The 25451-nt window shown below is 42.3% G+C and overlaps 1 protein-coding gene across 9 annotated transcripts in view; it reads left to right on the forward strand.

Moving 5' to 3' along the window:
- AGPAT3 (1-acylglycerol-3-phosphate O-acyltransferase 3) overlaps nucleotides 1-24871 on the forward strand; it is an 86202-nt gene extending 61331 nt beyond the window's left edge. For 6 of the 9 annotated variants that reach the window (XM_039729297.1, XM_039729300.1, XM_039729302.1 and 3 more), the window contains 8 exons: nucleotides 8838-9064; nucleotides 13790-13959; nucleotides 14146-14307; nucleotides 15756-15909; nucleotides 16310-16412; nucleotides 18768-18843; nucleotides 20978-21176; nucleotides 21838-24871. In XM_039729297.1, coding sequence (XP_039585231.1) covers nucleotides 8887-9064; nucleotides 13790-13959; nucleotides 14146-14307; nucleotides 15756-15909; nucleotides 16310-16412; nucleotides 18768-18843; nucleotides 20978-21176; nucleotides 21838-21926 — 1131 coding nt within the window. In that variant the 5' untranslated portion in view covers nucleotides 8838-8886 and the 3' untranslated portion in view covers nucleotides 21927-24871. Of the gene's footprint in view, nucleotides 1-6227; nucleotides 6402-8837; nucleotides 9065-13789; nucleotides 13960-14145; nucleotides 14308-15755; nucleotides 15910-16309; nucleotides 16413-18767; nucleotides 18844-20977; nucleotides 21177-21837 lie in introns of those variants that run through there. The other 3 variants (XM_039729296.1, XM_039729303.1, XM_039729299.1) reach the window with 2 other exon arrangements.
- Nucleotides 24872-25451: the final 580 nt, after the last annotated feature.

Genomic DNA, 25451 nt, shown 5'->3' on the forward strand with positions numbered 1-25451 from the left:
CTTGCTTCTCCCTTCAGGGAGTTCTATCCAGAGTGGCAAAGTGGGGAGAGTAGCTGCCACCAAGCAAGCAGGCCAGAGTGAAGTTTAAAAGTTCCCAGGAGGAGGAACAAGGCAGGCAGAAGGTGTTTGACAACCATTCCTGAGTGAGTCACGCTTAGCTGTCTGTCTGGAGCCAGGAGGAATTTGCAAAGCTGAATAATTGTTCCTATTTATTTCTTAAAATATACAGAATATGACAGCGTTCTAGCTCGTGCGTTTCAGTGTAAATGTCTTGCAGTGGGCTGGTATTTTCCCCTGGTTTTAATCCTTTTTTCTTGGAAATTGCAGTCTTGCTTATCTTCTGCTGCTCCATCCTGCTGTGTGTTGCTGTGCTGGTGGGAGCATCAATCCCCCTGCCTTGGCTCATGTCTCTGTGCCTTCACTAAAGATGAAACCAGGAGTAATCTGTGTCTACCTGAGTTTGGTTTTCAAAACCAGGCTAATTATGTGGTTGTATGGTTTGTAGAACAATGTAAGTTATAGGGTGTTTATTTTTCCTCCTGATAGCAGGTAGGTAAAAGAAAACTTGAGCTCAAATTCTTGCAGTTGGGTAAACCTTGCTGATCAGTAATATTTGGGACAAGGTTTGTTAAGGCTGAGTTCTACAAGAGCTCTCACAAGTATCTGTAAATATGCATATACCCACAAAACTCATCTGAACCTGTGAGAAACGAGCCAAACTTGCCAAATTTGCAATTATTATAGATTCTAAATTTAACAGCAATTAAGGTTCAGTAATTACAGTTCTAAGAAAAAATTAATTTTGCGTTGCTCATACTGAAACAAAAGTGTGAGACTGCAGACTGAGGGATGACAAATGTGTGTATCCAGGGGAGAGGCAGCACACAAACACCTACCAGCAGTTGTAAGTGACATACTCTAATAGAAACTATTCAAAGTTTATTAAAACATAAGGCAGTGATTGTCTTCCTGAAGTAAAAACAAGTTGTGGGGTGCCTTCCCTGGAAAGCTCAATGCAGAGCCCTGAGATGTCCTGGGAGCATGGGAAGCTGTTTTGTGGGAAAAGTGATGCCAACCTGCTTTGGTGAGACTCTGCCATGACATCAAAGTTGTCTGAGCTGGTTTACCCAGGGAACTCGTGACAGAATCTCTCTAGTTTCCCTCTTGTGAACAGAAAATCCCTACGAAAATACCATTATTTTCTTTGTCAATAAAGAGGTGCTCGCAGTGAAAGAAATTCTGCAAGGAGTTTTGCTTCCTTGTGGGGGTTGTCATGCAGCCAGCAGATTTCTAAGCAAGTCAGGGTTCATTTTGGTTATCCAATCCATTTGTTCAAATAGAGGCAATGTTAACTGAAGGGTGTATGCTGAGAAGAAATTGAATTTGTGCACACTTGCTCTCTCTTTTTTATGCCAAGTGTGATACAAGGAAATGGTTAAAATTAAATTTGGAAAACAGCCATTTTAATATTGCTGGTGTTTTCAGCTGTAATAGTGTAGCAGAAATTAGAGAAAATATAATTTCATCCCTAGTGGAAGCATAAGCACAGTGCTTTCTGCAGCTGTTGAGGAGGTTCAGTCATGTCAGTAACATTGAATTTAGGGCAGAGAAGAGGGAAATCTGCCCCTAGTGCAGAAATAGTGCAGTGATGTGCACTATTGAGAGCTGGTATTTTTCCCTTCTGGTTGCACTGAGTTGTTTGAATATATTTCTTTGCTTTGTTATTATATGCTGTGGCCTTATCACTACAAAATGCAAGTTAAACAATTGGTTATCTTGGTATTTTTTCTTACAGCAACCTGTATCTTGAATATAAGAAGGAAATGTAAAAACTTCTCATTAAGTCTAATTCTGTATTCCTGTGAAATGATCATTAATGTCAGAGCCATAAGCACTTCCTTCCTTTCCTTCCTTTCCTTCCTTTCCTTCCTTTCCTTCCTTTCCTTCCTTTCCTTCCTTTCCTTCCTTTCCTTCCTTTCCTTCCTTCCTATTGGCATCTCATCAGGATGATGAGTCAAACCAAAGGCTTTTTATTTGATGGGAATAGTCTTATCAAAAATCTCTACAGATACTGAGCCAAACGTATTGACATGAGTGGAAGTTTCTGTGGCTTGAATGCCTTCAGATCAAGCCCAAAGTAAGGAATATATTTCAGACAGATGGTGGTGGTGATCTTTCACTCTTGACCGTTTCTGGAAATTGTCTGTGGTGCTGTTTCAAGGCCAAGATGGACGACATTTCAAGGAATGAGTTTTCATCTGATTTCATGATGGTACCATTTTTTCTTTGAGGTCTTATTCCTAGTTCTTACAACTCAAAACCAAACTTACCTCTCTGTGACCTCAGTTTAGCTTAAGTTTTTTCCCATACCCTTCAATTTTAAAAATTCATGACAAGCAGGATTTTTAATGAACTCTGAATCAGCCTTGCATCTCACTGAGGCACGTTCAGGGAAATTAGCCCTATATTGTGTGAGAAACTAAGATAATCTTTCTGTCATGCTTAGGTTTAAAAGGCTGGGTCTGTAGTAGACAGTTTGTAATGCTGTGTGGGATGCAATTGAGTAGCTGTCTATTTTTACAGCTTATCTGGAGAATCCCTGGTACAGACTGTTCAAATGGGTACCAAAACTGTTGTTATACCTTATTTGCTTATTTGCTTATTCTCTCTGACTCACTGCTGTTGATCCAAGCTCTGTTTTCCAGCCTACTTACACACCTGTGGTTGCCAGTGCTGGTTCTAAAATAAATGAGGCCTGAGTGGAGATTGCTTTTAGTGGTGCCATGGCAGAGTGAGCAGGAGTCTTGGGATGCTTTTTTAAAGTCTGGGGCAAAGCCCTGGGTAAATACTCTCTCCATGGGTTTTGTGTGGCTTCTGCATCATGGGGGTCATGCTCCCAAATTCCTCATCCCAGAAGGAGATGTGGTACAGTGCAGGAAGTGAGAGCCCATCAAGGACCTGTTGTCTTCCTGAATATTTTCCTGTTATCAGGGTTGTTTGCTGTGAATATACCATTTCACTCTTAAAAGCTGGATAGCCACTGCACTTCTGCCTTTCAGCTAGAAGAGTATTGTCTATTCTGCAAGGTAAAATTATTTCTTAGTGGTAACTGATTACTTCTAAGCAGTAATCATAAAATAATCAACATATTTTTTGTGTGGAATGTCCCAGAAATGTTCAGGAAAATAACTTGCTACCCCATTGTGGTAATGTGGTATTTCTGAAGGATTCTACAATAACCAGACTGGGATTTGTACTTTTATTTATCTTACAAAGAAGTACAGGCAGGGCCATTGGAAGCTGTCCCTCATATCTCTGCCCTGACTCTTGGGTAGCTGCTGAGTATTCTTGGGTTTTCTGATCTCAGGAGGGGTGAGGGAACAGACACTTAGGCAGGTGATTTTCATGCCTTTGAAACAGAAGTAGCCCAAGCTGGGTTATCAGAAAGGTTGGAAGGGTAGCAAATATACTCAGAAAAAAACATTTCCTTGTGCTTCTGGTTTCTGCTGCTTTTATCTGTCCCCATATGCCCATACTCACAAAGCAGCTCATGCAACAGGTAGATCTCACTTTGAATGAAAAAGAGATTTTATTTCCCATGTGTGTTTTTGATGTGCAGTGTTTGTAGAATTCTGAAAAATCGTCAGGGAACTCTTGATGGGCAACAAAATGCCTTTTTTGTACTGCTTCTGACTTGCAACATCATTAACCCTTCCTCACAGTCAGGGTTTGCCAAGTTTATACAGACATCAAGGAGGCTTAGAAAGCTTCATCTGAAAAATACAGGATTTAAAAATGTGGTAAAAGGTAAAATTCAGTGATCTAAAAGTTTCACTCATTTCTCAAATAGAAAAAGTAGGTAAAATATCAGATTTCAGGGTTGGGGGCAAGATGTTCAGGGCAAAAGATATCTGTAATTGGTTTCATGGGTGGGGGTAAATATGGCACAGCAGAGATGGCAAAAGCATGGTCAGAAAAACTGAAGGCAAAGGTCTGGACATGTAAATATTGCCTGCCACAGTTTTTGTTGTTGGCAAGCACATTAATTCTCACTGGGTTGGAATATTAGGATCAGTGGGCCAGTTTCTAATTTCATTCTCATATTCATGCAAACGTCATGGACTTCAGAGGGATTGCACATGCATGACAGCAAGAAATTAATTAAAATCTGGAGTTCAAACTGAATATAGTGTCTTGCAGAATGATTAGTGGCTTAATTTTTTATTTTGAGTTCATAAATAGCTACGTGTCATGAAATGCTGTAATGTGCATGTTGTGCATTTGACTGATTTCTTAATGAATGCAGTCACACTTCTCTGTCATTCTCCCTTCTAATGGCTTTGAACTTGAATTCTGTCAAATTCCAGTGACATTTGGCAGAAGTCTCCAGGAACTTTAATCATTAGGACTTCCATGAATGTAGAAAGCTGGGTAAAGGAGAACAGTTATATTCTGACTTCTGTTGACAGGCATGTTGTATCTTTTGGAAACCAGAGAATCCATGTGAATGTGAGGTGTCAAAACACAAATCTGTCCTTGAGTCCAGGACAGAGCCACTGGCCAGGGCTGAGCCCATCAGAGATGGTGCTACCACCCCTGGGACAGTGTATTGAAGAAGGAAGGTGGGTGAGAGCTCCACAGCAGAAATTGTGGCCAGGGAGAAGCCCAGGAGGTTCCAAGGTCAGTGCAGACGATGCTCCAGGCCCTGGAGATTCCCCTGCAGACCCTGCCGAGGCAGCTGTGCCCCTGCAGCCCATGAGATCCATGGGGATGCAGAGATCCACCTGCAGCCCCTGGAGGAGCCCACACGAGAGCCTGAAGAGGGCTGTGACCCTGTGGGAAGCCCAGGCTGTAGCAGGTTTGCTGGCAGGACTTGTGGCCCTGCAAGGGACCCACTGGAGCAGCCTGTTCCTGAAGGATTTCAGCCCATGGAAGGGAACCAGGCTGGAGCAGCTGGTGAAGAACTCATATTGGAGAGGTCCATGGAGGACTGTCTCCTGTGGGAGGGACTCCCTTTTGGAACAGGGGAAGTGTGTGAGAAGTTCTCTCTCTGAGGAAGAAGGAGCAGAGATGAGTAATGGACTGACCACAGCCGCATTCCCTGTCCCCATGCACTGCTGGGTGAGAGGAAATACAGAAAATCAGGAAGCTGAGCCCAGCAAAAAGGGAGGGGTTGGGAGAAAGTGTTTTAAGATCTGGTTTTATTTCTCATTACCACACTCTGCTTTGATTGGTAATAAGTTGGGCTGATTTCCCTACATTGAGTCTGTTCTGCCCATGACATTAATTGGTGAGTGATCTCTCCCTGTCCTCACCTTCACCCACAAACCTTTGGTTGTGTTTTCCCTGTCCAGGTGAGGAGGGGAGTGATAGAGTGGCCTTGGTGGGCACCAGTCCTCCAGCCAGGGTCAGCTCACCACACCAAGACATTTTTCTCCTTGTCCTTTTCTTGAGAGTCACAGAAATAAAGGGGAGAGCCCTGAAGGATACAAAGCATTTAAGATCTTTTTCACCAGAGCAGATAGACCAAGACCAGGCTGGATTGGCTCTGAGCAACCTGGTCTAGTGAGAGGTGTCCCTGCCCATGGTTTGGGGGCTGGAATTTGGTGATATTTAATGCTTCTTCCAACCCAAACTATTCTCTGATCCTGTGAAAGCAGGGAGAGTACTAAAATTCCCCGCAGTTCTCAGTGTGGCTGTACAGGAGGAAATGAAGGTTTTGTGGTGAAAGATCAATGCTGGGAAGTTACAGTGTTTAAGGAAAACAAGGGCAAAAAATATTTCACCAGCAGGTCTTTAAAAAAAGCAGATGATATGGATAGGTTAAAAAAAAAAAAGAAAAGAAAATAGTGCTGAGACTTGCTGTCTTAGACTGAGGCAGATGTTTACTTCCTAGATACTTCACTAAGCTGATCTTTATACACATGTCAAATGCAGAAGTGGTGCTTTTCCTTGTTTCAGCAAATACTGATTTCCCCATCTGACCCTGCCCATGGGATACAGCAGAAGAGCTGCTGACCACCTTTTGCCTATTGTCCTGTCCTTAAATTGCCTGGCTGTCCTACATGGGCAGGGATGCAGAAAACGAAATAATTCCTAGATTAAGTTTAACTTCTAATGATCTTAGAAGTCAAATACAGTTAAGTGAGGGATTGTCAAAACAGAGAGTGGCAGGTTCTGTATCCAGCAGGGAAACTGGAAGGATCAGACAACAACAACAGGACCGGAGGAAGGGGTCTCAGCTGTTCCAGGAAGGCTCAGATTGGACATCAGGAGGAATTTCTTCATGGAAGGTGTTGCTAAGCACTGAAACTGCCTGGGAGAATGGTGGAGTTGCCGTTCCTGGAGGTGTTCAAGAAGTGACTGGATGTGAGACTTAGGGCTATGGTTTAGTTGATGAGGTAATGGTTGGTCAAAGATGGGACTCAGTGATCTTGGAGGGCTTTTCCAACCTAATTATTCTATGGTACCCAGCATGTGGGGCAGGATGCTGATGCAAGAGTGATAAATCCTGTTTTCCATGTCCAGCAAAGCTGGAGAAACCATCCTGGTGCAATGTAAGGAGGGATGTGTCCTTTTGGGTCTGTGAAACAGCAATGTCCTTAATGGAAGAGACAAACACCAGCCACAGACTCTGCTCAAAGCCAAGAGGCTTTGGAAGTGGAGCCAAACCATTTGATCTGAGGATAGATAACACCTGACATTCCTGTTTCTCCTTGTGCCCCTGTCTGAGAGGGGCCAGGCTGTGTGGAAAAGGCTGTGAGTGCTGCTCTAATGACTGTCATAGATAGAATCATGTTGGAAGAGCTTCCAGGATCCTCAAGTCCAGCCTTTGAGTGGTTTGACACTGGACACTGTCATCAGCAAAGCTGCTTGCACATGGCTCTGCAGAGGGCAAGCAAGAACTCAAGAAAAGGCTTTCAGGGATGGAGGGAATTGTTCTTGTTTGTTTGAACTGGCTTTTGAGATAGACCAGATGAAGAGAATGACTCTTGGAAATGGAGGGCACATGGCTCTGCAGAGGGCAGGCAAGAACTCAAGAAAAGGTTTTCAGGGATGGAGGGAATTGTTCTTTTCTTGTTTATTTGAACTGGCTTTTGAGATAGACCAGATGAAGAGAATGACTCTTGGAAGTGGAGAACTTGGTGTTTAATGTTTGGCAGTATTTATTAGAGCGTGCCAGGGGAAAAGACAAACAAGCCCAGTGCTAGGGAGTCACTGGATGCCACAGCTGCCTCCCACATGGCACTGTGTGAACACTGGTGGGGTGTTTTGGCTGTGTGAGACAACTGCAGCCTTTTGGGGAGGGAAGAGGAAGGAGGACTCCACTTGTTCCTTTTCTAACAGAAGTCTCTGCTTCCCAACAGCTGCTCTTAAAGTAATTTATTAGTGGAAGAAATGTTTCTTTCATCCTTACATGAAAACACTGGGAGAATTTAGATTATTTGTCATGAGCTCCAGTGCAGTTCATTTTGCTTTGCTTTCTGTGGTAGGCACAATACTGGCTGTGTTCAACCAGGCTTTTTTTTTTTTTGCCTCTCTTATGTGCTTCTGAAGTGGGTAGGTTACTAATGATGCAAATGGATGTTAATTATGCAAAAACTAGACACTGTGCCTTGAAAGGCTGTACCTGATTGGCAGAAGAGAGGATAGAAAACAAGCTTTCACAATAAAATTGTGTAGAGTTTTATAAATAGCAGCACACCATAAGCAGGTGGTGAGTGAAAATTATTTGATTCCTCACAGCTGGCAGGGACTTTATTTTCAGACAGTGGGTCCACATCACCTTGGGATGCCTGGTTTGTCAAAAGTATTTGTTACCATCTGCTGCTTGATCTGGTCATTTGCCACACTTGCAAAAGCTGAGCAGGAAAATCATCAGCAAGCTGTGGCAGAAAATAAGGGTCAAGCTTTTATTTTTTGGGTGAGACCTTGAGGCTGTAGCTTCCAGTACCCAACAGGTCAAACAGGCCAGTGCTGGATAATGTGGGGCTTGCAATAAACTCAGCTTGGTGACTTGGTAAATAGAGTTTGCTGGGTTAACTTTGTGCTGGCAGGATTTGTAATGAATCAGGCTTGTCTAAGCTCCTGTGGCATTCTGCTGATTCAGACCTTGCCAGTCTTTCTGCACCTGGTATAAATATGGCACGTGCTCAGAGTTAAGTGCTGATTTGGTGGAAACAAGATTCTACACCAATGCCCTTTCCAGATCAAGTTTGTACTGCTACATAGCCTAAGGCTTTTTTATCATTTCACGTTTTCTCCCACGCTAACTGGTGTATTTGATCACAGAGCTGTGGCTTGACAAGGTGAGAAGTTATTAAACTTGCTCCACCATGGGTTTTGAATGTGGAAATACCTGATTTCCATTTCCATGCCTTAGTGTTGGCCAGACTGATGGTGTATGTGGCCAGCCCTGCTCTTTGCAGGGTGAGGCTCCTGTTGCAGCTCAGGACAGCATCCCTGCAGATAGAGCCCTGTTTGCCCTCTGCTCACTGTGAGTGCAGGGCTCTGTGCTCCTCCCAGCATTAACTCCCAATTATGTGGTGTTTGTTTGAAGAGAGGTGTGAGATTAATCTCTTCAGCAGGCAGTAATCTTCCTGGTGGGCTGTAAATTGTAAATAATGATTCCTTCCTATTTTGGGCAGGGATTTGCACCATCACCATTATTCTGTGAAGACCTGCATGAGGCAGGCTTGGAGAGTACAGTGTTCATTGGGCTGGGTTCCTCTTGATGAATGAGCCTGGACTGTTTCAGGGCTTTTGCTTTGTCCTTCCTCAGAGCTTGTAAATCCACTCCATTTGACTCTTTTGTTGTTGTTTCTTTCCTGTTTCAGGACAGTTATTCTGAGTGACGGCCCTTGCACGCGCTTCTGAGTGGTTATCATGGGCTTCATTGCCTTCCTGAAGACCCAGTTCATAGTTCACCTCCTCATTGGGTTCGTCTTTGTTGTCAGTGGACTGATCATTAACTTCATTCAGCTATGCACGCTGCTCCTCTGGCCCATCAACAAGCAGCTCTATCGCCGAGTGAACTGTCGCCTTGCCTACTCCCTGTGGAGCCGTGAGTGGGATGGGATGGGATGGGATGGGATGGGATGGGATGGGATGGGATGGGATGGGATGGGATGGGATGGGGCTTTTCTTGGTTTTGCCTTTGTTAACCAAAAGAAATACATATACATATATATATGCATATCGATGCAGGATGATCCCCAGCCAGGGAATAACATGCAATGATTCAGAAAGCTGAACAAATGCTTTATTAAACAATATTATATTATATTAAAAACTATACTACTACTATAGTAAACTAAACTAAAACTATACTAAAGAAAAGCCCATGATCCTTTACAGACAGTCACGACACAGCTTTGACCTAATTGGTCAATCAATCCAAAACACCATCACCAGTGTCCAATTAACAAATCCCTCTTTGGTAAACAATCTCCATAACACATTCCACACCTGCCAAACAGCAGATGCAGCAAGTAGAGATAAGAATTGTTTTACTTTTTCTCTGAGCTTTGTCACTGCCTTCCCCAGGAAAAATCTTGGGGAAGTTGTGCCAGCTGCTCTCTGCGTGGAGAAAGCTGCAGCCACATATTCACATCTATCTGCACACAGAGATGAGAGAAATGATAAGTTAGATGTAGATTATTTCAGAGCAGGTCAAAACAGATTCTTTTTTTTTCCTCCTGGAATACTGGGAAATAATACAGAAGTCAAGGGTCTAAAGTGTGTTGTCACTCTGTCATTCAAAAAAGTGGGAAGTGAAGCTCCTCTGCACCTCCAACCTTATCTGGACCGATAGGAGTTGTTACTTGTGTCTCAATGCCATCTTCATCCAGTATCAGCACCTGTGCTAAGGGACATTGTGAGACTGGCTCAGGTACTGAGCATGTGAGCAGTACTGATCATGTAGGAGCCCAGGTTTATTGTGTGGGCTGCAGAGGGAGAGATCTATCCTAAAATATCTCCTGTAGATGTCTCTGTGGCTGAACTGTGTGACAAACTTCAGAATCCACTTACACCCTTCAGTGCCCATCTCTGAGGCCAGGGTCTCCTCTTTGAGCATTTCTTCAGTGGTTCTTCTTCTGCTCTGCACTGGGTGGGTGAGCTCTGCACTGAGTGCAGCTTCTGTGCTCTCCTCTGTCAGACCTTTGCAAAACTTCCTCGCCTTCTTCTCCTCACAGAGCTTAACATAGGGCTAGATTTCTGAAAATGTTCAGAGTGTTTAGAAGGCTCCTGAGCCCAAATGTCACCTCCTGTTTCAGCAGTGAATCATCTAATTGGTTTCCATTCTCCATCCCTTCCCAGTATGCACGGCCACTTACCTTAGTGCTCAGCTCAGCATCCAACTCCCACTTTGGGTAAATGAGTCACCAGAATGAGCACTGAAATTACAGTTCAGCAGTCCACTGACAGGCACCCACATTTTATAAATCATTGATGTGAAGTATCACCAACAAAAACTCTGAGGTGTCTGGTTCGGTCTCTTTTTAAGCTTGTTGTCCCTGCCTTTACTGTGCTTTTTGTCTTGCCTACTGAGAAGCACAGGAGAGAGGAAATTAAATAGACTAGCAGGCAAATTATCAGGAAAAAAAGGTATTGTAGTAGAAGAGCTTAGTAGTAACTTCAAAATGAGTTTGGTTGGATGAGGGTGGGGACATGTAAGACTTTTTATTTTTAATTTGCTTGTAAGAATTTCTTTGTGCTTTTAATAATCTAGAATATGATCTCATATTGAAAACTGTTGCTTTTCTGAGGATATCAGCTGCTTGCTCCTGTAAGTCTTTGGGCTCAACCCTTAGTTAGCATTGTGCATGAAGAAAATCACACTTTAAATGCTGCTGTCTGACATCCTTTAAACACTGGAAATAACCACACCATTGTCCAAAGAGGTTTGGAGAAGCTGAGTAGATAATTGTTGTACATAGGATAACCCCTAGTGTATAGCCTGTTATAAATTAACACATTGGGAAATTAAACTTTGAAAATCAATGTAAATGTTACATGGGATTGCAGAGAGCTGATGGCCTGTAATAGAAGAGCTTCCAGAATATGCTCTTCAATTGTGATTTATAGCAATTTAGGTAAGCTGTGTAAATGCAGTAGCTCCAGTCTTGCCAGTCATAATGAAATATATTTCAGTATGGAGGAGCCTTTTGGCAAGGAACCTGTAGGTTGCTGTTGTGCTCTGGATGCTACGTTTTGCTCACTTTCTCCAAGCTGTTTGTGGATTTAGGCTGAGGGTCTGTAAGAAAAGCTGCTCTGCCCAGCTGGCAGAGGATCAGTGCAGGGAGGGATACACAGGTGATGCTGTATGTGGCTCTGTACTGAAAACCAGGCTCTGTTCTTCCTGTATCTCTCTCAAACACCTAAAGCCCAGCTTCCAAAGGGGAGGGAGAGAGACTTTATCCAATGTTCCTGACAGACATTTGGGAAAGGAAGTCTTTCAGGCTCTGGCCCCAACATAAACCCATAAATTCATGACAAGTAGTCTGTACTTGCAGCTCTCCCACATCAGCTCCTTTCAGATGAATCACACCCTTGGAGAGTGCAGCGTGTTTGGGTTAGTCCTGTTGCAAAAATAACCTCTCAAATGTTGGTGCTTCCAGCTGAGGGATGTGCTGTGCCCCTTGTTTGCTTTGTTTCTGAGGGGTTTGTGAGGCTGTAAATGCACCTGCTTTGATGTGGGGGACCCCCAGCTGCAGGGGATGCTGGTGCCAGGTGTTGGTTATTCCCTATAGGAGCTGTCCTGGGCACTGCAAGTGTTGCCATTCCTTCATTCAGAAGGATTTCTTGTGTAGCATTGATAGGATCAGTGCCACGCAAAAGGAGCTGTAACCCACACACTGAAAAAAGGAAATGAGCCCACTCCTGGTTATAATTACATCATTTGTCAGCACATTTGTAAAGGACAATCTGTTTCCTCGTGTTAATCCTTTGGCTTGTCAACCCTCCTCTCTCAGTATGAACTCTGGCAAATCCTCCACTGTTTTAGGGAGAAAGGTTCTGCAGAAAGTCACATCCACACTGGCTTCTGCACATTTTTTTTTCCTGATTTTGAAGAAGAAACACACCCAGGTGATGACTATAATTTTTGTAAGAAATTGAGCAGGTCCTGGAGATGTTCCTCCTTGGTACACAGTCAGCAGTGGAAAGGGGAAATTGCTCAGAGCACCACGATGTGTTTGGTACCCCTGCTCCATTCTCCTGGCTACCTGCTTGGAAGGTGATCTGAGGACACTCTTGCTGTCCTCTTTCCCCTTTTACTGAGCCAGGATAACCAGAGAAAAGGAAGGAGAGTGAACACAAAAGATGCAAAGCTGGGAAGCAGTGATAGAAACCTGTACCTGGTGTGAAGGAACAAGACAATTCTGTCTTTCCACTGCCATATTTCCAGTTGACTGGGGTTAAGCTGTCTTGGGCAACAAGATGCATAACTTTGTTGTGCCTCCAAATGAGCAAGTGCTGAAAGTGATACAGGGGAATAACCTGGTGAGTGAGTGAGTGGTCATGAGTGAAAAAAACAGTGCTAGGTGAGCTCTGTACCCTCAGCAGACCAGGACTGGTTTTCCCCGTTATTCACTTAAATCCTGTGTTTGCTTTCTCTCTGGATTGGATCCCAAATTTCTGTTTAGCAGTAGGGATAGATGACCTTGTCTGATCCCACTGATCAGAAACCCTTGTTTGGGAAGCTGAAAAACCTCCTGGCAGAGCCTGATAGAGGGAACAGAGGGGGAGCCTGCAGGTGTAGTCATGTGGGAAGGGTTGGACTCTTTTTAACTGCCATATTTATGCAACCACATTTTTATTTCAACCATATCTCATTGAAATGAAAGAAAATACCAATGACTACGGTTTGCAGGGAAGCAAATCTTCCTACTGGGAGGATGAACTATTCTCATACTTTTTATAGTTGTCCCATGATGCAAGCAATGCCTTCCATCTGCCTCGGTGTACTGAAATGAGGGAAATAAGCTAACCATAGCAACTACAGTCAGTGCATGCTGAATTTAAATGGAAGGGGGTTTTATGATGAAAAAAGGGGAGGTGGAAAATAAAAAAGGGTAACAAATGTGCAGGGTGGAATAAGAGTTGCTGTGATACTTTAAAGCTGGAGTAAATGGAGGGAAAAGGGCTAATTCTTTTGCAGTAAAAGAAAGACAAAATTTACCATTCCTGTTGTTGGCCAGGTATTTTGATAAATTAACTCAATTTTCTGCTGTTTTTAACTCTGTGCTGATGATCATAATGCAGAACAATTAGAGCCCTGTGTTGTAGTATTAAAATCTATCACAGAAGATCTATGTCACTGCATCCCTTTAAAAGACCTTTATTGGTCTGTTTACCTCCATAAGGCTTGTTTCATGTGGAGTAAGAACATTAGGCTGCATCTATGCATAATTTCTATTCCACCTGGGAGGAACTGTGCTCATTTAGTGGAGCAATCAACAGCTCCACTGTCTGTTTTTAGGCATAAAAGTCTTTGGGCTTTTTTTTTCCAGTGGTCATCAAATTTTGCACTTGTAATGCAATGCCCAGACTTGTCACTGTTAAAAACTTGCTGAATTATCCATAATGCATATGTCTGGTGCCTTAAATACTGCTCAAGGATGGTAATGTGGTGTGGTCTGTACATTTCCAAGCTTCTGTTTCATCTCTGATGGATGGGTTTGGGAAGGTGATGGTGTTGGCAGTGAATGGGGCTGAGGAGGAAACTCGAAATGCTTTCTGTAGGGATACCCCTAACTCCTGTCTCCACCTTCATCATGTTTGCTAGAGTTGGTAATGCTGCTGGAATGGTGGTCAGGCACAGAGTGCACCCTGTTCTCAGACGAGGCCACGGTGAAAACCTTTGGGAAGGAACATGTCATCATCATCCTGAACCACAACTTCGAGATCGACTTCCTGTGCGGCTGGACGATGACGGAGCGCTTTGGAGTGCTGGGGGTATGTGGGCCATGAGCTTTCCCTTCCTCTGCAGGGTGACATGTCTTTTTAAAACCCTCTATAAACAATTTCTTTGCATTTAAGTCCCCAGATATAGCTCCATCATCTTAGCTTTAATGTGTTTGACCTCGTTGCACAAATCAGCAAATGACATTTTTGGATTGTCACTTTTTTTTTCTCTCCAAGAGTTCCAAAGTTCTTGCTAAGAGAGAGCTGCTCTATGTGCCCCTCATCGGCTGGACGTGGTACTTCCTTGAGATTGTTTTCTGCAAAAGGAAATGGGAAGAGGACAGAGATACAGTTATTGAGGGATTGAAACGTTTGTCTGATTACCCTGAATATATGTGGGTAAGTGTTGAGTCCCTCCTCTGGTATTGGCTGCTGGAAGTGAAACGGTGACAGACTGGTGGCTTTGTGTGTCAGGAGAAGGCGTGCTCACTTCCAAGAGTTGTCACAGAAAAGCCATGCTCTGTTTCAGGAGGTCTTTTGGGATATGCTGGTAGAAAAGTGCTGTGTGCCTGTTGGTAAGGGAAACCATTTGGGAAACAGTTCAGAAGCTTGAGAATAATTTATAAATCAGGCTTGTGTGATGCTAATGATTCTGTCCAAACTTTATTTTGCCTATTTAAAAAAACCCTTACATTTTATTGCTACATCTGTATATAACATTTTCTGAGGTTGGCTGAAAGGACACATCAACAAAACATCTTTTTTGGAGAAGTGAGTGAATTTGACTGCACAGGCCATGGATTTTGATAGAAAGTTCCTGTTAGTGTGTTCGTTGATCTGTGAAATTGCAGGTTTCCCAAAAAGTCTCTGTGAGAACATATGGCAAGCTTATATCTGATTCTCCAGTTACATTTTTTCCTTTTTATTTTGACATTATTTAAAATCAAGGGTAAAACATCTCTGTTTCATTGTGTGCAATGCTGTTAAACTTCACTGCAGCAGCACAGTGGTGTAATCAACCCATTAACCTTCTTAGCGCTTTGAATGCAAAGGTTTTGATAAATTCACAATTTTGCTTTTATAGCAGCACATGTAACATACAATTATTTGGCTTATAAAACATTAAGAGGCTTTTTATGCATTTTAAGTGAGTTTTCAGTATTATCCAGTACAGCTTGTTAAAATGAATAGTGAAACATTAAGCCTTAACTAGAACATTGTGAGTGCATTGTAATTTTCTACCATTACAAAGATAGAAAAAGTAAGAATCTGGAGAATCTATTTTAAGCTACTTAATTGCTTGAATATATGGATATGAATTATATTGAATACATCTTCCTGATGAGTGTGAGGAAGAAAAGAAAAAACAATAAACCCTACCAGTTAGAAAATCTCACAATTGAACTTGAGCTTCAAATCTATACATTTTAATGATTCTACAGCTGAGAACCAAGGATGAGTCTCTAGGGAAAACAAGTAGAAAATATAAGTGCAAAATGTAGTTAGCATTGATTATTTAAATCAAGACTTCCTGCTTGGTAATTGAAATCATGATTAAAATTGACTTGAGTGGATCCATTTCCTAGTTTCTGTGCATTCTAAATGCCACAATTAGGTCTGTCTTTTTGTCACCTTAAATTTGGTACAAGTGTTGTTAAATGTAAGGTAATGGTAAATGAGCTGGGAGTTGGTGCTTATGCCTAATACTTGGTGAAGAGATGAGACAACTGAAGTGTGTGCACATGTATGTTCATCTTGCACAAATTTTCAGTATACTGCTGGATTTCTTTTGATATCTCAAGATATCCTTGGGTTGTTTTTTCTTTTTTTGCTTTTGTCTTGCACAGTTTCTGCTGTACTGTGAAGGAACTCGTTTCACAGAGACCAAGCACCGCATCAGTATGGAAGTAGCCGAATCCAAGGGGTTGCCTAAACTGAAATACCACCTGTTGCCCAGAACCAAAGGTTTCACCACTGCTGTCCAGTGTCTCAGGGGAACAGGTACTGCCAAGCTGTGCAGCACTCGTGATGTGTTGTTTAGCACCAGCACAGTCTGCTCTGTTGTTTGTTACAATTAGTGAGCTGGCAGTAATGAGGATCCAGTGTGTCAGCTGGTAATTTATAAATTGCCACAGAACTGTCAGATACCAGTCTTAAGAAATACTAACAACCTTTTTATGTTGCTTAGTTCATCAAGTCATCTGGTGTTTTACAGAGCTGGGAGTGTCAGGGGGCTGGTGCAGATAGATGTGATGTGTAAACACAGAAGAGTGGAGGACTCTGACACATCATTAATGCAAGGCTTGCACAAGGCTCTGTTGCTGTCTCAAGCAAGGATGCCAGAAGGTGCTTGTTGGAATTGGTGCTGTAACAGCCCTGTTTTATTTTTTTTTCCCAACAGTTTCAGCAGTGTATGATGTAACACTAAATTTCAGAGGAAACAAGAACCCGTCTTTATTAGGAATTCTTTATGGAAAGAAATATGAAGCAGATATGTGTGTAAGGTGAGTATTTACTGATGGAGGTGAGCCCTAAGATGCATAGTTTAGCATGTTGAGGTGTATTCAGATTTTACAGGGTAATTTCCTTTCCTCTAGTCCACTTCTCCTTGCCCTTCAGCAATCCTTTGTAGTAAATAGTCTAAAGCTCCTTTACATGCCAGTTTCTCTCCCTCACTCAGATGGTTTGATCAGCAGCTTAAAAATTAAAAAATGCTGAAATTCAGACATCCTGTGAATGAGGTGGGACACGGCTCACATTCCTCACTGTTCCTTTGCCTCAAAGAGTAGCTGCTAACATCTAACCCCATGCAGCACATTTGCATGCACACACACCCGCCCCTTCTCTTTCTTGCTTTCTCCTTGCTGCCTTCTGCTTCAAAGGCTTCCTTGTGATCATAAAAACGACCAATCCTGTTGAATTCCTTCTTTTCCCTTTTGTGTTTGTACCTGAGACGTGACATGCTTATTCTTTCCACAGTTCTTTAGACATTTTGCTTCTTCTCTGTGGGATTCACTCACCCTTTGGAAGATATTGCTGTATTCTGGTGATGAGGCTGATGCTTGTTTTTTAAAAGTTAAAAAAAAAAAATCTTTCTTCTTCCTCCCACACCTTTCCCCTCTGGCCTTGGGCCTGTGTGTTGCTGCAACATCCACAACATTTTATCTCTCAGCTGTAAAGATGACTGTGGAGCTGTCCATGGAGAGGTGGAGTTGCTCATTTGCAAGGGGTTTCATTTTCACTATTTACACTTGCCAAACATATTCCTGATGAGGAAAGTGAGCAGACAATTTGCCAGCCAGCAAAACAGCTGGTCAGGCAGCTCCACCTGTAATTCCACACTGATGGCAGGTGCATGTAGGATATCTGGCTGGATCTGAGGTGCACGTGCATGGATGCACATCTGTATAATTATTAATTATACACTGAATTGTGGCAGCCTTCAGTTAAATATCCTTTTTTTGCTAATGGAGGTGCAATTTTCTTTCATTTCTTGGAGGGGTAATGGGAGGAGAGAAGATAAATGTAATTTTCAGTAGAGTTAGAAGAGGTTCAGGTTTGTAAAATTCTGTTGAGGATGATGTTGCCAGGTGAAATTACTACTTGTACCCTACAAATGGTTATGCTTAGATAATTCGATTAAAAATATGTTTGTGGATGGAATGAATATTCTCAAGCTGCTTTTCTACACTTTTTTTTTGTTTTGGGGAAGAAGCTATGAGAGTAAGGAGACTGTTTTTACAGATGTTTTGCTGAAAATGGAACATGTCCTTGTTGTGCCAACAGCCTTAGTGTAGCTCAGAGAAGGGAAGCACATAAGCTCTTGTTCTTGGTGTGTGCAGACGTAGTTACCTGTGCAGAGGTAAGCAGCTTAGCTCTGCAGTGGATCCAATCTTTATCCCTACTGCCTCCAGAGGAAATAATCAGGAAATCACCAAATGTGATTGCTGTGAGTCCCCTCTAGTGGTGGCAGCAACACCACGGCAACTTCACCAGAAAGCCTTCAGCAAATGACTTTTCACTGAGCTTTTATTGAGCATTATTTATATGAATTGAGCAGTTCCTCTTGTTAGAGCTCATGTAAGTGAATCTGCGAGATCTGGTGTTCATTTGGCTTATGGGATGCAGAAATCATCAGAAATGCATTAGAATAAATTCACAGAATCATACAGGGGCTTGGCTTGGAAGGGTCTAGAAGACAGAAGAATGCAGGTGAAGGGTTGGCTCTTCACCACTATGGAGAGGCTCTGACAAGGCACCTGTCCTCAGTGAGGTCAGGTCAGGGCTGGCACTGGGCAAAACTGTCACACACCCCCAGAACTGTGTGCCTCATTCTGTGGGGCTGCAGAGGCAAAGAGGGGCAAGTGCAATCACTGCAGATGTTTGCCTTAGAGATGATGTAAAGTGAATGTTTAGTTGCCTCTCCCATTGCTTCCCAAATAGGGTTTTCACTACCAGAATGTAACCAGCAATTATCCTTGGGTTTTCCACTTGATTGTCTTTTCCCAGCTCCAAGTGCCTCAGTCTGAGCTTGCTGGGAATCAGCCAGTGGTGGGTCTGGTGAAGGAGGAACAGTGTTTGCATGAGAAATGCTTATTTTCTCTGAAACTGACAGGAGCTTGTGCAGTTTCTTTTGTCTTAAATAGCACTCAGTTCCCAACCTAAACCCTCAGATTTTAAGTCCCAGTTCTCTGTGTTTAAGACCTCTGCCATCAGTGACACTATTGCCTGTGATTTCTGCCCTTTAGTGAATGGAAGATCTTCCCTAGGGGAGACATAAAACCAAATACCTGGATTTTCCCTTAATTCTTCTTTTTTGTTTTTCTTCTTTCCATTTTTTAATGTCTCTACTAAACTAGGAGATTTCCTCTGGAAGATATCCCTCAAGATGAAAAGGAAGCTGCAAACTGGCTTCATAAGCTTTACCAGGAAAAGGTAAATAGCTTTGCTTTCTTTTCTGCCTTTTGGGACTTGCACAGGGGAGTGTATTAAGGCAGTGAGTAATACACACTCTTGCACTGGATGGAGAGGATATTATGTATAAGTAGGCAGCCATCCCTCAAAGTGCTGGAAGGAGCAGGACCAAGGAGCCCCTTGGCAGCAGAGGGCTGGGTAGTGAGGTCTCAAATTGCCAGGAAAGCACAATAGAGTTCAGAGATATGCCTGAGCTGTGGAAGACTAATAGCAATCCAGTGTCTTTTTACATTTTTCAGCAGTTGGATCTCTGTCATGCGTTTCTAAAAGCTCCATTTTCCCTGTGGGTGTTTTTAGGCACTTGAGAAGAGTGATAACTGTCTGTCAGGGACAGCCGGTTCCAGCTTTCAGCTGCAATTGTTCTTTGCTTTCATTTTTCTTCCACTGTCACTTTCCTTCTGCCTCCTGGTAGTACTTCTGCAGTGGTGTGTGACATGGGACAGACAGTCCCTGGGATCTGCTGCCAGGGACTGATAAAACACATGCCCAGCATGTCTTCAGATGGCTCAGAGATCTTCCTTGTGTCATTTCTTTTTCTAACCTTCGATAAAATGGAAAAATCCATTTTTCTCAACCACAGATTTAACTCCTCTGTGGGGAGTAGGAGAGAGCTGTAATTGTTGTCCAGCCCTAAGTGGTTGATTATTGAACTTGAAAAGTGTATCTTGATTTCTGTGTTGTGGAAAGACAGCAGAAACAGAAAGTTTTAAGTATCCTGGGCTTTCCCCAGCTATGATGATCCATGCTGCAGCATTGCCAGGCTTATGCTCAGTCTCTACGTAGGCAGCAAATTGTTCTGAGTTTCATTATGTTTATTTCAACCTGATTTGTTCAAATGATTCAGTTAAGGAGAGAGGTGATCTTACAAAGAGCAGCTCATCATCTTTTCCCCCCACCTCCCCTTAGCAGGTCTATAGAACCAAAGAGCTTTTGAGGTTGAGAAAGGCTTCTAAGAATGGAGTCCAACTGTCAAGCCAGCACCACCACCATGGTCACCACTGAACCATGTCCTCTAGTGCCAAATCCATAGGTTTTTTTGAACACTTCCAGGGATGACGACTCCACACCAGTTGCCTGGACAGTCTTACTGCTTTACAACCCTTTCCATGAAAGTTTTTTTCCCTAATGTCCAATCTAACCCACCCCTGGTGCAATGTGACACCATTTCTTCACATCTCTGCTGATGTTGGCTGTATCTCTGTTCTGCTTTGTTGTGAGATGTTGACAGGGAGTTATTGCTTATGGACATGAGTATTATACATATTGATCTTAGTGTTAGCAGTACTTTGTATCTGGAATCCTCTCATTCCATTTATTGCAATGACTTTATAACTGGAATCCTCTTCCTGCACAGAGAGTGTGTCCTCCAAAGGCTGGTTTTGGCACGGAATGCCTTGCACTTCTCAGCCCTTTGTAAGGGAAATTAATAAAAAAAATAAATAAAAACAAGAAATAGCCGGACTAGAGCCATCCTTGGTAATGACTTGGAAACCTTAAAGAACCTTAAATCTTACAGACTGAGGGAAGGTGGTGGGCACCTTGTTCCTTTGGTTGATGTGTTCCAGGATTGCACCTCTGCAGGCTCAGTTTGGGATGCAGTGGCTCTGTGGCAGGGCTGGGATTAGGGCTGGTGTGGTGCTGTCTCTGCTCTCAGCTCCTTCCTTGCCCTCCCCTCCTGGCTCTCTGTACAGAATTTTTCTGCTGTGCTTTGCTGAATCATGCTGACCTTTCTGGAAGTAAAAACAGGAAGGAAAAGCACCAGCTAAGAGGGTTTGTAGGGTCTGAACTGGTCTCTGGCCTGAAGCTGCCCTAAATTCTTAAGCAATTAACAGGCAAGATTAAGGTATTTGGTAGTGGAGAGGATGATGAGGTTTCAGTTTTTGATGGTGCCATAATTGCCTTCAAAAGGCTTAAAGGTCACTTGGATGATCAACAAAAATTCCCAAGTAAGTGACAGCAGATGGAATTGGATGCTGTGCACTCTTGATGAGTTTGTACCACAGATACTGTCCTTGATGTTGTCCTGGATCTGACTGATCTTGGGCTGCTTGGGGTGCAAACATTATGAACGTGTTTTCTTTTCTCTTTCCCCCAGGACGCTTTGCAAGAGATGTATAATCAGGAAGGTGTATTTCCTGGCAAGCAGTTTAAACCTCCTAGGAGACCATGGACTCTCCTAAACTTTCTTTTTTGGGCCACAGTTCTCCTCTCTCCTCTCTTCACATTTGGCTTTGGAGTTTTTGCAAGTGGATCACCTCTCCTTATCCTTGCATTCCTGGGACTTGTAGGAGCAGGTAATAAAAGCAGAGAGGATGCTAAGCCCAGTGTGACACATAACAAGATCCTTTACCTCTCATAAGTTCTGTGTATTAATTAATGAGGATGGGGCTTGTAGGAAAATATTTGGAGTTCACTCATTAGTCTTTCTGTTGTACAGCATTTTTATTGTTTCAAAAGTTTTAATCTGGGCAAATTTGCCTTCATATCTTAAGCAAAAACTGCAGTAGTAGCAGGTGAGTCACGTAGCCCATTACTGTGGTGCCTGAAGGAAAGAATACTTTCACTGGACAACTTGTCTGTGAATTAAAAAAAAAAACCCAACAAACAAAACCACCACCACAAACTAAAAATAAATAAATACCACCAAATCTTCCCTTCCCCCACCCCCCAAAAAATCCCTAACAATAAAAGAAGGGGAAGTAGAGGGAGGGGATATGCTTCAGTGTTCATGCTACATGTCCTGTTAACCAAGAGAAGCAATAATTATATTTTAAAATCTGGATTGTCCCTCTCTTTGAGTACCATGTGACCTGTGATCCCTGTGCAGCCTCATACAGTGCACTGTTGGTCACTGCTGACTTGGGGATTGGGTTCTGCTTGTGAGCTTACGTGTAATTTCCTGGATGCTGGGACTGGTTTTAATGTGCCTCTCATTTCTCTTGTTATATTTTAAAGCTTCCTTTGGAGTTCGTAGACTGATAGGAGTAACTGAAATAGAAAAAGGCTCCAGCTATGGCAACCAGGAATTCAAGAAAAAGGAATAACTGACGGCTGCAGTTCAGCACATATAACCAGACTATGGTATCCGATTAACTTCAGTTAAAAAACAACAACAAACACTTAGAAACTATCTTTTTCTTAATAACTGATGACTAATATTAATGAATAAAACTTGAGCCAAGAATGAAGAAGTTGGAGGCATCGGCTGAAGAGAATGCACCAACCTTCTGCCTGTTCAAGGATTACTGTAGTCAAGCTGTGGGAGAAAATCTGGGGTGGGGTGGAAGAAGAAACTAATTTTTCTTGCTTTGTTGGGGACTTGGGGTGGGGGAGAAAAGAGGGCATTGGCCATGGCCACGTGTACCTTCAGATGACTGAAAACTGGTTTCTGTCAAGAGCACTACACTCACTTTTACCACAGGAGCCATTGAATGTTTCCTCTTGCTAAAGCCAATGTAACATTTATTGATTTCCAACTTCTCTTACTAATGAGCCAGGAAAAAACACCCTCCTTAATTGAATTGACAGGTGTTCATTGGGTTAGAGTCTTTTTGGCTGTGTTGTCATGGCTACAGATGAAGTCCTGTTCGTATGCTACACTGACACTTTTTATTTTCAGGCAACATCTTAAGACTTCTGTAATGCAGGAGAATGGATAGTGGAGTTTGGAAGCAGCGTGTTGTCCATCAGCACATCCCATAGAACAGCTCCAATAGGATAACACCCTCATCCTATCTCCTGCTAACTGCTCAAGGCTGTTTAATTTCTAAATATTACTTCAGTCTTGAGTACTGTTTGCCCTGTTTCACATCAAACATGTTCCATAGTTTTGAATCTGTATGGGCTTGTTTGGGTTTTTTTTGAATTAGTGGTTGGCCGTGGGATTTAGAATTGTGCAAAGAAGGAAATTTTTTCAATTCTCCTTTAATTTCTGTTTGCATCTCTCATTACCAAAGTCCAGTTCAGCCAACCTCTCTCAGTAAACTGGGAGGCAGCACTAGAAATCAGCACAATAGTTTTCAAAATGTCTTCTTTTGTAAAAAATGTGAAAAGGAGAGGTCTGTAGCAGTCAAATTTTGAATGCTGGTATCTCTTGAACTTCTAATGAGAGTTTCAGCATGGATTCAGATGGGGCCAGGACTTTACCCTGTGTGTGTCAGGATAGGGTGTGCTGCTCTTTTGACTTGATCATGCTTTAGATGTTCATGTGAAGTTTTTTGCAAGGTGAGCTGTGCTGTTAAAGCATTAGAAAGAGTATAAGGTCTCTTCAGGGATTTTAAGCATCTTTAGTTTTGCTTGTTGACATTCTGATCTTTTTCACTGAAAATTAGAGCTCAGAATCATGTCTGTACCTGTCTCCCTTTTTTCCTTCCTTTCCTTTTTTTACAAACGCACATTTGGAGGTTTCTGTAGGTTGCTGCTGTATGCATACCTGGAGAATTATTTGCAATCAGATGGTAACTATACCTATATGTTCAAGTCTGAAGGTCACAATCTGCATTTGGCTGCTCACAGAAGTGGGTGAAATGAGTTGCAGATTACGGCTGAGGGCAGAAGCTAACCCTCAGGGTCTGTATCTTTAACCCAGCTGCCACTAGAATATTTATCTCACTTTTGTAAAGAGCAGATTTTATCAAAGCACTGGTTGTTGTTTTCATCTTTGCTCCAGTAACCAAGATAAGAGAGTAATAATTTACCTTCTTTCCGAATTTGCTCTTAACTGTTGGAATGTAACCTCTTCTCCCACAGGTTTTTCTGTTTTCAAACACTGGAAGAGCAATTTTGTAACTTAGAAAAATATTTTACTTGGGGTCATTAATCACTTGTTCTGTCATGCACTTGATTTTTATTTGTGGTCTTTTCAACAAGAGCATTTGAAGGCTGACCTGAGTTCTGTCTGTCTCCTGTTAGACTCCTTGTACCCAGACCCCCAACGTTAGTGTGTCATCTTTGTCCCCTCAATAAATCTTCCCTAAGAGAGGGGCTGCAAATCTGTTGCAAATGGTAGTGGAATTTGAAATATGCTTTGGGAACTGAGGAGAGCAGAGCCTAGCTATAGCTCTGTTTACCTTGCTGGATGTTTTTGTAATTTGTCTTCAAATACAGTCAGACATCCAAATGCTGATAAAGTTCACTCTGTCTTTTCCCTGTTTTTAACCAGAGGACTGAGAACAGTGGGGGGTTCTTTTTTTTTTTTTCTTTTTCTTAAGTAATTCAGTAATGGGTATAGTTCTTGTTTCCTAGAAAAATGTTACAAATGCTGTATACTTGCTTCCTGAAGATGATATTGAGTATATATAAATTGTACTGGCTTAGCAGAAGAGGCTTGCTAAGCAGGCTGACCATTGACTATGTTTTATACTTACATTTTGAGCAGTATATTAATGGGCATGACGAGAATTTCACAAAATAAATCCCTTCTTAATGCTGAGAAGAGGGGAGCTGCTTAGAGGAGAAAGGAATTAATAGCCTTTCTCTTTACAGGATCCTTTTCTCCTCTTAGTGCATGTAACTCCCTATTCAGGATCATGGGATTAGTGCATGTACATCAAGGGGAGAATAATCAACATTTCATATTTTCTTATCATAACTTATTGGTCATGCTTTCTTTTTGGAAATATAATAAATACATCATCAGATACTTAAATTATGCTCTTCTAAACAGACATATCAGTAACCACTTGAAAAACTGAAACCTACAGCAGTGCACAAAACAGTACAAAACCAACATGAATCTCTTGATTTTGAATTTTATCTCTCAAGTAGGGGTTTTTATACTCGCGCGCGCACACGTACACAGATTATGTATAAATTAAAATGACTGGAAGTAGCTGAAGTTAATGTCACTAATGAAGATTAGCAGGTGGATTGGATTGGAAAAGTGAGCATAGATTTTATATCTTATTTTCTTCTGGTTTAATAGAGCATAGCTTGTATATTTGACTACCAAGCCCTTTAAGAGCAATAATAAACAAAAATATATCATGTTTTTCGTCTTTTGCTTTTCAACCATGCTAGGTTTAATAAACTTACAGCTATGGGAGTGTTTTTTCTCTCCACCTTTCAGAATTTTCATTTATTGCTTATTTGTTTGGAGTAAATAGAGTTTTCCAATATGGACTTGCAAGCTGACAGCCATGGAGTTCAGCACAGACTCTGAAGAGGAATGGACAGATGATAGATGTGTGCTCTTGGCCTTGGCAGCACTTGTCATTGTCACCAACAGCAATGATGCTGCTCTCCAAGTGGGATTTGCAGTTCCAAAGGAGCATCACGTTGACCTACATCTGAGAAGCTGGGAGAGAGCTTGGGGACTGCTGGCCACGTGGCATCTCTGAGTTAGGAAGGCACAAAGAGCTGATGCTGAAGAAGGATGTTGTATCCAGAGGCCTTGGCTCAGTAGGATTACAGTTCTCTCTTGCTCATTTTGGGCTGAATGTGCTCCTGCAATTGACTTTGCATCACTCCTTGAGCAAAATATCTGTCTCTGGCACAAAGAGCATGGGCAATGTTCCTTTGTTCTGCTTTAACTTATCTCGAAGGGCTCTACACTTAATTGCTGACCAATG

The sequence above is a fragment of the Passer montanus genome, unplaced genomic scaffold (assembly GCF_014805655.1).
Source record: "Passer montanus isolate IOZ18808 unplaced genomic scaffold, ASM1480565v1 scaffold69, whole genome shotgun sequence".
Lineage (NCBI taxonomy): Eukaryota > Metazoa > Chordata > Aves > Passeriformes > Passeridae > Passer > Passer montanus.